Raw genomic sequence first — 18,865 nt, forward strand, 5'->3', positions numbered from 1 at the left:
AATGACCTCTTTACGAAAATAAAAAAATATGACACTTTTTTCACAAAACTGGTAAAATATATAGTAAGGGAAGAGGTTAAATAATAAAAAAAAAAAAGTTCTTTCTGTGGCTCATATATTAATAGTTTTCTGAACAGATGAAATAACTATCTGGGGGAAAAAACATCCCATTTTTTTTTTCTTTCCTTCAGGTATAACAAATTAGGATACCAGTGAAGTCTTGCAATATTAAGAGAATTTATGTAGCACTTGCTCTATATGAGCTTTTACAGCGTGAAGTGGATTACATGAGGTGACAAATCTCTTCAGTCTCATTAATTCATTTATTTTTTTTCTTTATACATGCTCAGATTTGTTTAACTTTTAAAAATATCTGCAGCACTTCCATTCATTGGAATAGTGACATGGTAAACATGGCACTAATGCAAAGAAAGCATAATTTTCTTATATACTTAGTAACTTCTTCCAAACAGTGTATAATTCAATGGTTTGTTCTTGCAAGTTGGATAGATACATCTATCAGTAGCCTCTATGCTTTTCTTCTGTTTAAATGGAATGCAGAGGCCCTTGGCACCCATAGATGGAGCCCCAGGTTCTGCTTCCTCCCTGAAAAACAAATTACAAAAAAATGTTAAGTTAATATATACTTACTTACTGGCTTTTAAGAAACCCGGAGGTTCATTGCCGCCCCCACATAAGCCCGCCATTGGTCCTCTATCCTGAGCAAGATTAATCCAGTCTATATCATCATATCCCACCTCCCTCAAATCCATTTTAATATTATCTTCCCATCTACGTCTCGGCCTCCGTAAAGGTCTTTTTCCCTCCAGCCTCCCAACTAACACTCTGTATGCATTTCTTGATTCGCCCATACGTGCTACATGCCCTGCCCATCTCGAACATCTGGATTTAATGTTCCTAATTATGTCAGGTGAAGAATACAATGCGTGCAGTTCTGTGTTGTGTAACTTTCTCCATTCTCCAGTAACTTCATCCCTCTTAGCCCCAAATATTTTCCTAAGCACCTTATTCTCAAACACCCTTAACCTATTTTCCTCTCTCAAAGTGAGAGTCCAAGTTTCACAACCATAAAGAACAACCGGTAATAGAACTGTTTTATAATTTCTGACTTTCAGATTTTTTGACAGCAGACTAGATGATAAAAGCTTCTCAACCGAATAATAACAGCCATTTCCCATATTTATTCTGTGTTTAATTTCCTTCCGAGTGTCATTTATATTTGTTACTGTTGCTCCAAGATATTTGAATTTTTCCACTTCTTCAAAAGATAAATTTCCAATTTTTATATTTCCATTTCGTACAATATTCTGATCACGAGACATAATCTTATACTTTGTCTTTTCGGGATTTACTTCCAAACCTATTTCTTTACTTGCTTCAAGTAAAATTCCCGTGTTTTCCCTAATCGTTTGTGGATTTTCTCCTCACATACTCACGTCATCCGCATTGACAAGCAGCTGATGTAACCCGTTCAATTCCAAACTCTTTCTGTTATCCTGTACTTTCCTAATGGCATACTCTAGAGCGAAGTTAAAAAGTAAAGGTGATAGTTCATCTCCTTGCTTTAGCCCACAGTGAATTGGAAACCCATCTGACAGAAACTGACCTATACGGACTCTGCTGTACATTTCACTGAGACACATTTTAATTAATCGAACTAGTTTCTTGGGAATACCAAATGTTAAGTTAATATATTCTGTTTTAAATTACATTTCAGTCCTAATGTGCTTTGCAATCTTTTGATGTCTTTGTGAACAGTGATTACTTAAAGCTTTCATTGGTAATTGCAGATACGAGGTTCATGGAAGAAGTAAGTTCCAACTGTGTCCAGAAATGGCATGATTAGTTGGACGGGAATGAGCATGCATAGCAGTAGAGAGGGGGATGTGGAAATAATGCAGTGCAGTTTCAGTCTTGTGACGGCAGTAGTTATTGCATAGCATTAGACTAGAAGACAGTTCGAAAGGCGGTCGGCTCCTACATGCGCTGTAGCATTTTTGATATGTGACGTCACAAGCTTGTACAGTAGAACCAATCAGAATCAGTCTATAACAAGTACTTCCAGAGTTCGTTTGTTCACATCTGAGTGTTTCAATACATTGAATAAGTAAAACTAACATTTACTGTGTGCGTATAAGATAAATAAATGGAAGAAGAGACCGTGAAAAGACAAGTATTGCACAGGCAGGCGCGGAAAATAGTGTTTAATTATTTTAAAAACGTTGACGAGCAGAATGCTGCCAGCCATCTTGATGCTGGCTGCGTTGCCGATGTGCAAGAAACGATTGCAGAAGCATGTGGTGTGGGATTGAGAACAGTGCAAAGAATATTGTTAGTGAAGCAAAGAGTTTATGTTTGATGTCATGCTTACAGTAATCAACGGCTAAGGTCATTATTGTCTTTTGATAATTTAAATTCTCTCCTGCGCTATTTGTATTACACATGTGCGTGAAGTACTATGTGGCAATGTTGTACGCTGCCTTGCTCTTTCGCAGTGGCGGCTGATTGACTGAGGCAAGTGAGGCCGGGCCTCAGTCACTTGGCTTAACTGAAATCAAATTTTGTGTTTTCATATAATGTATTAGTTATTTGAAAGAAAGCATATATCGCTGTAGAAGCATTTGAAAACTTTGATGTATATAGACCTGTTTTTCAGTAAAATTTGTTCCTGAGGCCGGGATCGCTCGTGCCGGATCTGTCTTGTGATGTATATAGACCTGTTTTGCAGTAAAATTTGTTCCTGAGGCCAGAATCGTTCGTGCCGGGTCTCGCTTAATGCATTTCATGTCCTTTCGCGGGCTTTGAGTTTGCGCTTAAAACGTTGTAGCTGAGGCACATTTCGGCTGGCCTGGTCAGGTTTCACTCGTCCCATCCATGGGCCGGCCTCAAGGGTAGAGTGGGATGGGAATAGCAGTGGTGACTTGTCTTCCTAACTAGGCCATAAATAACAAAATTCCAGCTCTTTGGCAGGCAGAGACCCACTCGATTCTCTCCCCTTATGTCTCAGTTTATGACATATAAGCGAGGGTGTAGTACAGTAGTGAATGTGGGCCAATGTTGTTATGTATTTCGGGAAAATATAAACAGAAACAAATGACAGAAGTAATGCTGGTGCAGTTAATTCATTGTTAGAGTGTCCTTTTTTGAGAAGAAATAATACTGAAAGAAAACAAGTTTTAAATAAAGAGAGAGACTACCGAGATACCTACGACATCGCTGATAATTTTTCTCACACATAATCTTAAAACGAGAGTTTCTATTGCATCCTGGTATGGGCAACATAAATGGTTAAGTGGTAATGTGGTGCAAAATAAACTTCTCTTGGCCTTGTTTGTTGCTGTCAAAGAAAAATAAAAAGAAAAGAAAGAAAGGGGAATTTCAACACATATGGGTTGCTTCATCACACTGAAACAATCACTGAAACTCAGAGCATAACAGCTTATTTGGTGAGTGAAATTATTATTTTTCATTGATAATAATAATAATAATAATAATAATAATAATAATAATAATAATAATAATAATACAATAATAATGATATTAATAATATAATAACAATAATAATTAATATCATAAACAAACATTTCCTATCGGAGGCAATTAAACTAGTTGCATCTGGCCTCAGGGACCAATGGCGGGCTTATGTGAGGGCGGCAATGAACCTACGGGTTCCTTAAAAGCCAGTAAGTAAGTAAGCATCTGGCCTCACCGAGGATTTCGATCACCAGCTGCTACTGCTCTCTCGATGCAAACGCTAGCAGACTACCGCCTTCCGAATTGCCATCGACTCTAGTGGCTGCACTGATATTGTCTCCCGCCAACTGTGAGATTCTTGCAGTTATCCGATTTCTACATGCTCAGAAGCAATCTCCAGCAGAGATCCACCGCCAATTGTGCAGTGTGCATGGACTCGACATTATGAACGACAGTATGGTCAGACGATGGTGCAGGCAATTCTCTGAAGGCTGAACCAACATGCACAACGAAGACCGTAGTGGCCGACCGTCCCCAGTGACACCAGAACTGATGGGAAGTGTGCGGCAAGCAGTTTTGCAGAACTGGCGCTTCACAATTTCGGAACTCTCTGGTTAATCCCCCCAGATGTCTCACTCACTGCTGCACGAAATCGTTTCCTGGTGGCTTGTTTTTGAAAAGTGTGTGCAAGATGGGTGCCAAAGCAGCTGACAGATGAACACAAAACAAAACGTCTGGCAGCAGCATCGACATTCCTCCAGCGGTACGCAGAGAAAGGTGACGAGTTTCTCGACAATGTTGTCACTGGGGATGAAACATGGGTGTCACATGCCACTTACTCACTTACTTACTGGATTTTAAGGAACCCAGAGGTTCATTGCTGCTCCCACATAAGCCCATCATTGGTCCCTATCCTGAGCAAGATTAATCCAGTCTCTATCATCATATCCCACCTCCCTCAAATTCATTTTAATATTATCTTCCCATCTACGTCTCGGCATGCCACACCAGAAACAAAACAATAATCAATGCATTGGCAGCATAGTGATTCACCTGTGAGGACCAAATTCAAGCAGGCAATCTCTGTAAAAAAAATTATGTGCACTGTCTTCTGGGATCGACGTGGTGTCCTCATGTACGAGTTTTTACCGTGCTGAGAAATATTGTCAGACATTGCAAAATCTGAGAAGGGCGACCCAGAACAAGAGACGTGGAATGCTGACAAGAGGCATTACATTTTTGCACGACAATGCACGACCTCATACAACCAACGCCACAAGGAATTTGTTGCTTCAGTTTGGATGGGAGATCTTCGACTATCCACCCTACAGCCCCGACCTTGCTTAACCCTACAGCATCGACCTCACGCCAAGTGACTTTCATCTCTTCCGTCTCATGAAGTGCTTTCTGGCAGAAAAACGTTTCCACAACAACGTTGAGATACAGATTGCAGTCTCCTATGACACGAGAATACAAACGTTAGTGCAACGGTATGATAAATGCCTCAATAACGGTATAACTATGTTGAGAAGTAGCCAGTGAATCTCTGTAAATAGTGCAATAAATATTTCTTACTTACTGACGTTTTTGTTTTCTTTTTCGGCAATTGGAACTTACTTCCTGGATGAATCTCGTATTATAGGTATCCTACAAGCAAAACTCAGCTCGAACTCCTCGCGTCATGCATGCTATACCACTCTTACCCCCCTGCAGTAGGCTTGAGAGCATGCTGGGAACAGGAGCATACGTCATCTGCGCGAGACAGTCACACCCGCTGGTTTCTGTGCACTGAGTTTTCCTTGTTGGAGGCCTACAATAAGTCTTTTCATGTAGTGATTTATTGGAAAGGTGATTTAATTTTTCATTATCGTTATCTTCAAATGTATATCAAATAATATCCTGTAGTGTTATAATGGTAAATAAATATTGTCGATATAATCTTTGTGCCTTAAATATAATGTTTAACGAAATGTTTAGTATTTACCTTGCACTATCCTTCTTGATGAGATCCTCACAGTCAATAGCACCACAGAAAGGAGAGAGCATTAAATTACTTTTATCCACACCTGCGCAGAATTCTGCCCAATCCTTGCACTCAACAATGTGTGTGTTCAATTCCTTTGTTGCCCTGAAAGAAAAAGTATAAGATCAAATGAAAGAGTAAGTGTGATTAAAAATTATACCCAAAATTAATAAAATATTGATGACATATTCTTATTTTGACAGCAGTTTCCATGTCATCACACCTTGATCATTCTATATGTGGTGGTGGTGATGGTGGACCTATCTCAAAGTCACTTGGACTGACGGATATGCTGATTATTTATGAGATTACCTTGAAAGAAAGAACTTTGCAAGTGATGTAAACCTAATCACTAGAGCCCAGATGTTAGGTATTTATAATCTATACTAATAATAAATCTGTAGCCGAAATTTTTCTGGTAATTTTCGATTTTCCAAAAAAATTGGTGTTAACATGTATAATTAACCATACTGAAACCGAAAATCGCTTTTTTGAAATTTTTGTTTGTATGTCTGTCTGTCTGAATGTTTGTTACCTTTTCACGCAATAATGGCTGAACGGATTTCGATGAAAATTGGAATATAAATTAAGTTCGTTGTAACTTAGATTTTAGGCTATATGGCATTCAAAATACATTATTTAAAAGGGGGGGGGGGTTATAAAGGGGCCTGAATTAAGTAAATCGAAATATCTCGCTTATTATTGATTTTTGTGAAACATGTTACATAACAAAAGTTCCTTTCAAAATGATTTCTGATAAGTTATATTCTTTGAAAAATGTTGAAGGACTGATATTTAAGGATATATAAGACTTTTAAAATAACAATACAATACATTTTCACCACCACTTCAGATTATAGTGTTGTTGTTCCTGCAGTAACTCCTATGTGCAAAATATAAAATTTATTCATTCCATGGCAATGGTACATAGGAGATCGTGAATTCTTACATTTTCAAAAGAAAGAAATATAATTACATATCACTATATATGCTGTATCACTATTTAAGTTATTTGAAGGGTTCAGAATCATAGTGGGCCAAGCGCCTTTACTGAAGACGTAGAAAACAAGGCTTAAAATTAAGTTATTACCATAATTCAATGGAAACATATAGCAAGTAATATAAAGTATACACAATAAAATTAAAAGAAATGTCAATTTTCATTAAACTATGGTTGCATGTAATAACAATTAAGAAACATGTTAAAGGAATATTATTGTCATTGCAACAAATGAGTGTCTCTGAATCAAAATGATCGCATTTTAATTATTTGGATGCAATTTAAATTAAGTAACATAATAAACGATTTATCCTTCTATCAAACACGAATGTTCCCTGGATCAAACGTTCTATTTTAATTATGTAATTACTTTATATTTATTTCTAACGGGTGCAGCGGAGCGCACGGGTACGGCTAGTACTTAAATAAAACAGGCAAGCATTCTGTCCAGTGGCAGTTGACCATATTGCAATAAATTGTAGCCAGTCTATAACAAATCTAACTTGAAGCAGTATTCTATAAATACAGCAGATCCCCGATTTTTAGGTGATCTCCACTGAAAATTTTTCTGCATTTAATATTAAATTTTCACAGTCCCAGCAATTATTTTATATTAGATAGTTATTCTCTTCTAGACAACGCAATCCGAGAATGGAAACAGCGGCTAAACATTTTAAATATATCCTCTGATTATAATAGGAAGAATTTTATAATGACACTCCTATATGCAGATGACCAAGTAATAATTTCTGACAATGAAGACACACTACAAAGAGCATTATTTGAACTCCATAAAATAATTATTAATTACAATTTTGATATATCAAAAAATAAAACCAAAGCTATGGCATTTCAAGGAACTCATCCGCTAAGATGTAAACTTGTATTAGACAATAATATAATTGAACAAGTAAATACATTTAAATTTTTAGTATCATCAATATCATATATTAAAGAGGTAGATATTGGAAATAAAGTTGAAATGTTTTCAAAAATATGCGGAACAATTAAAATAACTTTAAAAAATAAAGTAAGAAAAGATACGATGATAAAATTTTATAAAACTATGGCAGTTCCTGCAGCTCTATATAGTAGTGAAACTTGGACAATGACAAGTAGAGATAAAAGTAGACTACAGACAGCAGAAATGAGGTTTTTAAGATCAGTTCTGGGAGTCACTAAAAGGGACAGACATAAGAAATCAATTACAGATTTTTAGCCTAAATGAAGGAATAGACCATCATAGACAAAAATGGCTAGATCACGTAGACAGAATGGATGAGAGAAGATACCCAAAGAAAATATTAAATTATATACCAGAAGGGAAACGAAACATAGGAAGACCAAAAAAACGATGGAAAGACCAATGAACTAATAATTTGGAGCGCGCAACAAGCCTTTGTAGGGCTTAATGCATGAAGAAGAAGAAGTTATTCGCTTTGCTGTCAAACTAGTATTTTACATTAAAAGTGTTCTTAAGCTATTTCTTTAAATCTCGACTAATGAGATAATTCAATGTGTAAAACACGATTTTTTTATAAGAGTCAACAACCTGACAGTGCTACTGCCTTGTCACTATGTACTAATGGTGTGGGCCATGCGATCCCCTTCCCTCCCCATGCCTAAACAAAGCTACGTGCCTGTGTAACCACAACTTACAGCATCAGTTGCTTCTTGTCTTTGTTGTGTTTGCTAAGGTGCATCGTGTCAGCACTACTATAGTGAAGAGACAGAACTGTTTTCACCATTACATATCACAGAAAAACAATGGCCGCAAAAAGGAAAATAATCCAAATGTGAAGATATGATGGCGAGAAGACTTGATTGGCATCCAGCTACTTTCATTTTTTAAACAAAAATATCAAAATCCTATTTAATGTCAAGCACCATTTACCTATTCTGTGTCTCCAGAAAAACGTTAAGTAGTTCAACAACAAAACTAATATTCTTTCCAAAATTTGATTCATAATATAAAAATTTCTATGATAGAGAAAAGCGACCTAATCCAATTTCTTGCCTCTCACTGCATAGCAGAAAGCAATTTATTTATTTAGGATATCAGAACAAACTTCAGTGAGACAGCACACAGCAGGGACAATGCTCTACCAACCAGAAACAAAAGACAGCTGTTACTGGCAGCAAAATTACTTTATTTCCTCAACTGAATTCTCTGTATGAAATTTCTCGAATACCACATCTTCAAAAGAATGTAATTGATTGAATTTTCATGATGCTATGTAACTTACTTGTCCAACATGCAAAAATGAATAGTTTCCAGCAATTTCTGGATATCAGCCACAACGCAGTCTCGCTGTACTGTCAGCTTTTCTCCTGTATCTCTACGAACTGCAACTACCTGCTTTTGCTTTATGTCTTTTGGGCCCAACTCAATTCGGATTGGCACACCCTGTAAAAGACAATACAATTAACTATGCTCTATTTAACCAAGAGTAGAATATAGTGAAATGCGTTATACACAGAACTTTTACAAAATACTATACAAGGTATTAAAGAAAAACTACAGATTCCACGCACAAAAGAATATATACTACAGAAATATTTCAAATAGATTACAATTTACAACTACTAGAAGAATTTAAAAAATCAGAAACAAATATTGAGAAAATGAAATTTTTAGCCTTAGAAATGATCGAAACAAGATTCTCCGCCCCGCCCCCCATAACAAATGGCTTCATATACAGGGGGGGAAGTGAAATAGCCTTCCAGATTTCCAGAGCGAATAGCTCATGTTGTATGTAACAAAAAAACTTAATAATTGAGGGGTTGGGTGCAAGAAAGGCACTTCTCTCAAACGTAAGTTTTCAGAAAATTGATGTTGAAAATTCAAACCGTAATAATGTTACCTATGCACCCCTTTACATTTTGGTTACTCATGACCTCAGTGATCACAGTATTGAACTGAAACTTGGTGATCATGTACATAACAGATCAGAGAATACAATAAAGCTTTTTACTCAAAAAGGGCACATCCTCTAAAATGCCCTTCTTGCACCCAGCCCCTCAATTATTATCATCATTTACATAAGTAAAAACTATATATCATATTGGTGAAAAATTCATAGTTTTTTTTTCTCAGGAAAAAAAAAAAAAATTAAGTAATTCGGTTTTGTAAGTTATTTAATTTTATTTGTTGAAAAATAATTTTGTTTAAAATTATGGTTTATTTAACAATGCTCGCAACTGCCAAGGTTATATCAGCGTCGCCGGTGTATTGGAATTTTGTTCCACAGGAGTTCTTTTACATGCCAGTAAATCTACTGACATGAACCTGTCGCATTTAAGCACACTTAAATGTTATCGACCTAGGCCAGGATAGAAACTCGCAACCTCGAGCACAGAAGACCAGCGATATACTGACTACGCTACCGAGGTCAAATTATTCATTGAATAATCTTATTAAATTGCACTCATTGTTTCATCTTATTAGCATAATTTCACGAAGGGCTCGTGAAATTATCAATAAAATGAAACAGCACTTGTGCAATTACTACAGATAATCGAGAGTTTGCTGCATATTTGGAATATTTACTTTTGAAATAGAAACAATTTCACGACGTAATAATTCCCACCTGTGCAGAGTAGTCTTTGTGTGTTCATGATTATATGAACTCCACTCAAAATCTATACTAATAAGATAGACAGATAGATAGATTTATTTGTTCCATAATATTCTTACATTTGCTTTACAGCATAGAATAAAGAACATGTCCAATTCTTACATTTAACAATAAAATGCAATACATATAAAATGCAAATATGAAATATGTACAGAATTAATACCTTAATAACTATAATATTTTATACAATGTAATATGTTCACCATTTAATAGTATTATAATATTTACACAGTACTGTGAAATGTCAAGAATTCATCTACAGAATAGGAAGTGTGAGATGTTAAGTAATTTTTTAGTTTTACCTTAAATAATGCAGGGTTTTGGCTATGATTCTTAATGTCTTCAGGAAGACTATTGAACATTTCTATCGCCATGTAACGTACTCCCCTTTGAAAGCATGATAAATTTGATGATAGCGTATGAAAATCATTCCTTCTGCGGGTATTTATACTATGTATGGCTGAGTTAGTTGGAAAATTTTCTTTATTACATAAGAGGAAATTTATTGTAGAGTATATGTATTGATTTGTTAAGGTTAGAATCTCTAATTTTTTTAAAAATAATCTACATGATTCTCTAGCCTTTGCTCCAACTATTATTCTAATGGCTCTTTTTTGCAATAAGAATATATTTTTACTATCTACAGAATTTCCCCAAAATATTATTCCGTAGGACATAATGGAATGAAAACAGGCAAAATATATTGTCTTTAAGATACTGCTGTTCAGAAATTGTTGTAACGACCTAATTGCGAAGCTTGCTGAGCTAAGTTTGGGGGTTATTTCTTTGATATGATTTTTCCAATTTATTGTATTATTAATATGCAAACCAAGAAATTTGGTTGTTGATGTTTCTAGTAGAGGTATAATAATAAATCTGTAAGCGAAATTTTTCTGGTAATTTTCGATTTTCCAAAAATAATTGGTGTTAACATGTATAATTAATCATCCCGAAACCGAAAATCTCTTTTTTGAAATTTTTGTTTGTTTGTATGTCTGTCTGTCTGTCTGTCTGGATGTTTGTTACCTTTTCGCGCGATAATGGCTGAACGGATTTCGATGAAAATTGGAACATAAATTAAGTTCGTTGTAACTTAGATTTTAGGCTATATGGCATTCAAAATAATTTATTTCAAACGGGAGTTATGAGGAAGCCTGAATTAAATAAATCGAAATATCTCGCTTATTATTGATTTTTGTGATAAATGTTACATAACAAAAGTTTCTTTAAACATTATTTCCGATAAGTTTTATTCCAAGCAAAATTTTGACTGATATTTAAGGATATACAAGAGTTTTAAAATAACAATACAATACATTTTCAACGCCGCCTCAGATTATAGCGTCATTGTTCCATAATTCCTATGTGCAAAATATAAAATTTTTCAGTAGGAAGAAAAAACAGATTCATTCTATGGCAGTGGTACATAGGAGATCGTGAATTCTTACATTTTCGAAAGAAAGAAATATAATTACATATAGGAGATTGTATTATTTGCTGTATAACTATTTAAGTTATTTAATAGAGCAAAAATCTGAAAATCGATATGTCACAAAGAAGTTATTGCAGGAACGAATCGATGGTTATAATGAAATTAAAACAAATGACTCCGTCTATTTAAGGCGGCCTTGACGTTTATCAATATTAATATACAGAGAATGTTAAATTTGTCTGTTTGTATGAAGTAATCTCAGAAGCTAATTTGGATAATTCCTTCACTATTTGAAATTTGTAGTTTTTCTAGATGGATGTAATACTACATATAAGGAATGAGGTAAGATGAAAATAGATCTTTACGCACAGAAAAATTATCTTCGTACACAATCCACTCTATTAATTTGGAGTGATTTATTAAAGATGCATTCAAGACTAATTTAGAAAAATGTTAAACGGATTATCATTTCATCAAAAACGGATGTTCTCTGAACCAAATGACCATATTTTAATTATTTGCATGTAATAAAAAATAAGAAATATGTTAAAGAAATTATCATTGCACCAAATGAGTGGTCTCTGGACCAAAATGATCGCATTTTAATTACTTAAATACAATTTAGATTATTTAATATTTATTATTTAGTATTTATTTATTTATTTAACCTTGTAGAGATAAGGCCGTCAGGCCTTCTCTGCCCCTCTACCAGGAGATTCCAACTACAACATGGACAATAAATTACAATATGTAACATATTAAAATATTTATCCTTCTATCAAACACGAATGTTCCCTGGGGCAGATGTCCTATTTTAATTATGTAATTCCTTTATATTTATTTCTAACAAGTGCAGCGGAGCGCACGGGTACGGCTAGTATACAATAAATTAACAATGCTCACCTTTAGCTCCCAGTGATTGAATTTCCATCCTGGAGAGTAATTATCCCTGTAATCACCTTTCACTCTGATTCCAACACCATTTAGGGCTTGCTCTAGTTCTTCACAGTTTGCTATGAGAGCTTTCCGGTCCTCATCCTTCATACCAGCATTTATGCCACATGGCACAATCACTACCTGCAACAAAACATCAACAGCATCATGTCCAACGTGTTTCGTTGTATTCAAATAAGAATTCTTTAAACAATATTTGCAGTAATACCTGGAAGCATGCAACTCTAGGAGGCAGCACAAGTCCTTGGTTATCTGCGTGAACCATTATCATCACACCTGTAAGAAAAAACAAACATCATGACAAGGGAAGAGAGAGAATAAATATCAATTACACACCAACACACATATTCACAGCCCATACACATTCCAATACAAGAAATAACTACACACTTATTTAAAAATAACGACTATAAGCTCTATATGTTATATTTTAGCACATACTAATACATATGATATTAATATAGTGCTCGAAGTAAATTTAAATTCCTTTGAGGGCTGTTGCGGTCTTTGAGGGCTGTCCTGGCGGTCTTTGAGGGCTGTCCTTCCTTAAGGAGATTCAAGAATAATTTAAAGAGTTGTGTATAAAGTGAAAATTAAAATTAAGGTGACATTCAACATTTAATTTTTTAAGGTGGCATGTATTTATCTAGCCTGACGAGTTTACTTCCTTGGTTTGAATTGTAAATTATTTAAAAATAGCGTGTAAGAGGGCCTTAGACTAGAAATGTTTAGTTTAAATGTAGTTCTGTTTATAAGTATGCATAAGAATGCAATTATTTGACTTATTTGAACTGTTGTATCAGTGAAGCGAGGTGAGTCAGTGAAGTTATGGTTTTACAGTGCAGTGAACAGTTCCGATCAGTGATAATTTATAGCGTCAATGAAATGTGTTCTATAGTGTCAGTGAAATGTGTTACAGAGTGTCAGTGAAATGTGTGCTAAAGTGTCAGTGAAATGCGTCATAGTGCCACTACAGGGAATGAGATGAGAGTAAAGTGAAAGACTATTGAAACTTATGTAGGACCTATAGATAATTATGTAGGCTGTGTTGTAAAATTAGGTGTTTTATTTTATGTTTTATTATTATTGTGTTAAATTGTATTGTGTATTCTTATTGTATAGCTTATCATTTTAACTGTGTATTGTTAATATTGTATATACCACTGCCACCAGGTGCTTGCCCACTTGCAGTGTAAATAAATACATACATACATACATACATAAACTACTCAATAAAGAATCAGTTTTAAGACTAAGGATTGTGTGAGTGTTTATATCAGACAATTGAAGTGCTGATATCAAACATGGAACTTGTCATCAACTTTGGTGTATCCAAGTTAAAGAGTGCTCCCATATTATATGAGAGACCCTTGAACGTTTAATGTGGAAATGGAAATTGTCACTTGCATGGAACATTGTAGAATTCTAGGTCTCCTTTTTCTAATAAAGTGTTTCATGCACTTCCAGATTCAGTGTTAAACACAAATTCTCAGCATCTCAAGATTCTCAGAATGAGTTTTGAGGCAGTGAAGATGACGCATTTGAATAGTATGTTACTGAGGTGTCAACTTGATTATAAATATAATTTTGTGCTTTATATAATATAATAACAAAGAATGATTACTTACTTACTGGCTTTTAAGGAACCCGGAGGTTCATTGCCGCCCTCACATAAGCCCGCCATTGGTCCCTATCCTGAGCAAGATTAATCCATTCTCTATCATCATATCCCACCTCCCTCAAATCCATTTTAATATTATCTTCCCATCTACGTCTCGGCCTCCCCAAAGATCTTTTTCCCTCCGGCCTCCCAACTAACACTCTATATGCATTTCTGGATTCGCCCATACGTGCTACATGCCCTGCCCATCTCAAACATCTGGATTTAATGTTCCTAATTATGTCAGGTGAAGAATACAATGCGTGCAGTTCTGTGTTGTGTAACTTTCTCCATTCTCCTGTAACTTCATTCCTCTTAGCCCTAAATATTTTCCTACGCACCTTATTTTCAAACACCCTTAACCTATGTTCCTCTCTCAAAGTGAGAGTCCAAGTTACACAACCATAAAGAACAACCGGTAATATAACTGTTTTATAAATTCTAACTTTAAGATTTTTTGACAGCAGACTGGATAACAAAGAATGATTACCATTTTAAAATTATTTACTATATTTATGAAAGCATGTTTTTTTAATAACTCTAATTACGTTTGTTACATCTGTGGAGAAGTTAAAGATTTTCTCTAAAACTTCCCCCTTTAAAGGGGTAGTTCCTCTAACACAAACTTAATGAGAGTTTGTACACAAACAATATATGCTCCCTGTAACTTCTGTATAAATTTTCATTAAAATCTGTTAGATAAGACAAAAGTTATTAATTTTGTCTAAAACCACCCCTATAAAATGATAGTTGCTCCTAAACAAACATAATGAGAGTTTATATATAAAAAGCATATGCTACCTGTAATTCCTGTACAAAGTTTCATGAAAATCTGTTAGGTAGGAGAAAAGTTATTGTCTAAAATCATCTCCTATAAAGACGTAATTCCTCTTACACAAACATAATGAGAGTTTGTACACAAAAATATATGCTACCTGTAACTCCTGTGTAAAATTTCATGAAAATCTGTTAGATAGAATATAAGTTATTAACTTTGTCCAGCTAGATTTGCGTTTTGACCCACTGTGCAATGTCTATTATTATTAATCCTATTCGCTGTTATAGCTAGCTTTCGAAACTGGTTTCTGCTACTTACTGTAGCTCCACAAATTCATCACAATACTGGGTGGACACCAGTCCCACATACTGGCCAAAATTTCATAAGAAAATTTTTTTCCTCATGAAGACTTGAACTAGCACTATTTTGTAATGCCAGTCCAAGGCATGATACCTTAGATCACACTTCCAAGAAATTATCAGAGAAATTGTTTTCAAACTCACCAATTGTCCTGGTTGTGATTCCCCATGAATTCTGGTAAACATATTTCTTCTCCTGAGTTTCAGGATCTTCATACACTATCTCAAACATCCGTGAGAAGTTCTGTCCTAGAAAATGTGATGTTGCTCCTTGGATGGCTCTCCCACTTGCTGCCACATACGCCTCTACTGTAGTTGTATAATCTCCACCTGCAAACTTTTCTTTCTCTGTTTTGCGACCCATGACCACTGGGATCGCCAGAAGGTCTGTATAGATTCTTGAATACAAATCTGTAGAAAAGATTATGTTTAAATAATAACAACACTACATTTCAAACAGAGGTGTAATGTCAATAAAAGTAAAGAGGTAACACTTTCCTGTTTTGTATTCATTATTACTTCGACATCATGTGATATGAATGAAATAGACTTGACAAAGACATTATAAAGTGAATGATTACTGTGACAATACTTGTAAGCACAAAATTTACTTAGTAAAATGCCAATTTAAATAATATGGAAATCTTATCTTCTACATGGCACAGGGAAATGGGAAATTTTGAATTAACATAAATGGCACCCCTCACATAAGCCCGCCATAAGTCCCAATCCTGGGCAAGATTAATCCAGTCTCTATCATCACATTCTACCTCCCTCAAGTCCATTTTTATATTATCCTCCCATCTACATCTCGGCCTCCCAACTAACACTCTATAAGTCTATATGCATGTCTGGATTCACCCATATGTGCTACATGCCCTGCCCATCTCAAACACCTTGATTTAATATTCCTAATTATGTCAGGTGAAGAATACAATGCATGGAGTTCTATGTTTTGTAACTTTCTTGATTCTCCTGTAACTTTATCCCTCTTTTTTCTTATTTTATTGAGTTATTTTATGACGCTTTATCAACATCTAGGTTATTTAGCGTCTGAATGAAATTAAGGTGATAATGCCGGTGAAATGAGTCCGGGATCCAGCACCGAAAGTTACCCAGCATTTGCTCGTATTGGGTTGAGGGAAAACCCCGGAAAAAGCCTCAACCAGGTAACTTGCCCCAACTGGGATTCGAACCCAGGCCACCTGGTTTGGGGGCCAGACGCGCTGACCATTACTCCACAGGTGTGGACTATCTCTCTTAGCCCCAAATATTTTCATAAGCCCTTTATTCTCGAATACCCTTAAGCTCTGTTCCTCTCTCGAAGTGTGAGTCCAAGTTTCACAACCATACAGAACCAGTAATATAACTGTTTTATAAATTTTAACTTCCAGATTTTTTTAGATTTTTTTGAGATTGGGGTAAAATGGCTTCAAAAGTTGATCTGATGCAATCATATATGCTGCTCCATCTGTTAACAATAACAGTACTCATTGGTCTTCAACACCATTTGGATATAATGTTTTCAATTCCGAATTAACAAAGTACGCAATACTTTTGGAATTTGCTTTCTGAAACTTCTTTTTAACATAAAAAAATGGGCTTTTCCTGAAACATTTACATCCATTTTCTATGGGTATTATAAGAACTGTAATTTCCTTATTTTCGAACGCAGAAATAAATGCAGTATTGTTGAGTGAGTAGTCATATAAAGAAAAAGGCAAAAAAGGTATATATAAAAGCAAAAAAAAGGCCAAAAAGTACTTATTAAAGCAAAAGAAGAGTGGCAAAAAAGGCGAAATCTAACTTCATCAGAATGCTTCATTTGCCATGATTTATCCCTTTAAATATGAACATTCAAATAAAATAGGCATTTTCCTAAGCATCCAGTGTCTACTGATCACGTATTTCTAAGAACACTTTCACACATTTCCACACTTTTGACTCTCTCGATCAGATTACATCCTTCCCTACTGCTTGCACCATCCTATTAACACACTTAATACCACTTTTTCGATCATTTCATTTGGACTCATCTTCTAGTAATATAATTTCAGTCCACTTGTTCGCCAATTACAATTTATCACACTTTCACCCATTGTTATTCCCTCTGTCACAATATACACATCCAATTACTTTTTAACAGGAAACAATTGGCATTCATACAGTCCTCTCTGTAGATTGAAAACTCAAAAAAGTTTCATATCCATTGTTCAAGAATTAAAACAGAAAATCAATATCCCGAATTTAAAAGAAAACTTACAAATTAAACCAAACCCTTTAACTCTATTAAATATAGAATATAATCTAAATTTAACAGAAGAAATACTGAAATCAGAAGTAAACACTGAAATACTGAAACAGTTGTCTTTAGAGACAATTAATATTAGGTACCCTCCACAAAACTGGCTTCATTTATACACCGACGGATCCTTGATCTCCAGAGAACAAGGTGCCGGTGCAGGTGTTACGTGCTGTCTCTTCTCACTTTATAGATCTCTTGGATATGGAACAACAAGTTTTGATGGTGAAATCATTGCAATACGGGAAAGTCTCAGGAATCTTCTATGCCACATCAATAAATTTAGGAATGCAGTTATATTGTCAGACTCCAAAGCAGCTATTCTATTAATAGTCTCTAAACACACACCTTCATCTCAAACAGCAGAAATAACTAAAATGCTCTCTCAATTAATATCACTCAATAAAAGAATTGTATTCCAATGGATACCATCCCATTGTGGAATCCTGGGAAATGAGAATGCGGATGCTTTAGCAAAGAAGGGCAGCACTGCTACTTACAGAGCTGTTACTAAATCTACGTATTACTCTGTGAAAAGATTTATTAAATCTACATACTTAGACTTCAACAAACAAAATTTAATAACACAATCCCAAGGGAAAAAATGGAACTCTCTGCATCAAAATCCACAGTTAATTCCCGATTTACCACGAAAATCGTCTGTAGCTGCATTTAGATTGGCAACAGGCCATGATTGTTTGGCCAAACACCTGCATAGAATTGGAATATATCAGTCCCCTAGCTGCCCATTGTGCAACTAAAACCAAGAAATGGATTCGGAACATCTCAAAATCTGTGCTTCATTGGCTGGTCATGATAATATCTTTGAAAAATATTGGAGTGCAAGAGGTCAAATGACTTCATTGTCAAATGCCTGGCATTAGAAAACAACAACAACAACTTTTTAATCTCAGGAATCTTCTATCCCACATCAATAAATTTAAGAATGCAGTTATATTGTCAGACTCCAAAGCAGCTATTCTATCAATAGTCTCTAAACACACAACTTCATCTCAAACAGCTGAAATAACTAAAATGCTATCTCAATTAATATCACTCAATAAAAGAATTGTATTCCAATGGATACCATCCCATTGTGGAATCCTGGGAAACGAGAATGCGGATGCTTTAGCAAAGAAGGGCAGCACTGCTACTTACAGACCTGTTACTAAATCTACGTATTACTCTGTAAAGAGATTTATTAAATCTACATACTTAGACTTC

The 18,865-nt window shown here is 35.1% G+C and overlaps 1 protein-coding gene across 1 annotated transcript in view; it reads right to left on the reverse strand.

Annotated features, from left to right (window-relative positions):
- Window positions 1-218: 218 nt before the first annotated feature.
- Window positions 219-18,865, reverse strand: part of GluProRS (Glutamyl-prolyl-tRNA synthetase) — a 115,386-nt gene continuing 96,739 nt past the window's right edge. Inside the window, exons 22-27 of the mRNA XM_069842959.1 lie at window positions 15,484-15,750; window positions 12,751-12,818; window positions 12,492-12,665; window positions 8,765-8,925; window positions 5,480-5,623; window positions 219-606 (exon numbers count right to left, since the gene is read on the reverse strand). Of these exons, the coding sequence (XP_069699060.1) occupies window positions 453-606; window positions 5,480-5,623; window positions 8,765-8,925; window positions 12,492-12,665; window positions 12,751-12,818; window positions 15,484-15,750 (968 nt within the window). The 3' untranslated portion in view covers window positions 219-452. The remainder of the gene's footprint in view (window positions 607-5,479; window positions 5,624-8,764; window positions 8,926-12,491; window positions 12,666-12,750; window positions 12,819-15,483; window positions 15,751-18,865) is intronic.

This window comes from Periplaneta americana, chromosome 13 (genome assembly GCF_040183065.1).
Source record: "Periplaneta americana isolate PAMFEO1 chromosome 13, P.americana_PAMFEO1_priV1, whole genome shotgun sequence".
Lineage (NCBI taxonomy): Eukaryota > Metazoa > Arthropoda > Insecta > Blattodea > Blattidae > Periplaneta > Periplaneta americana.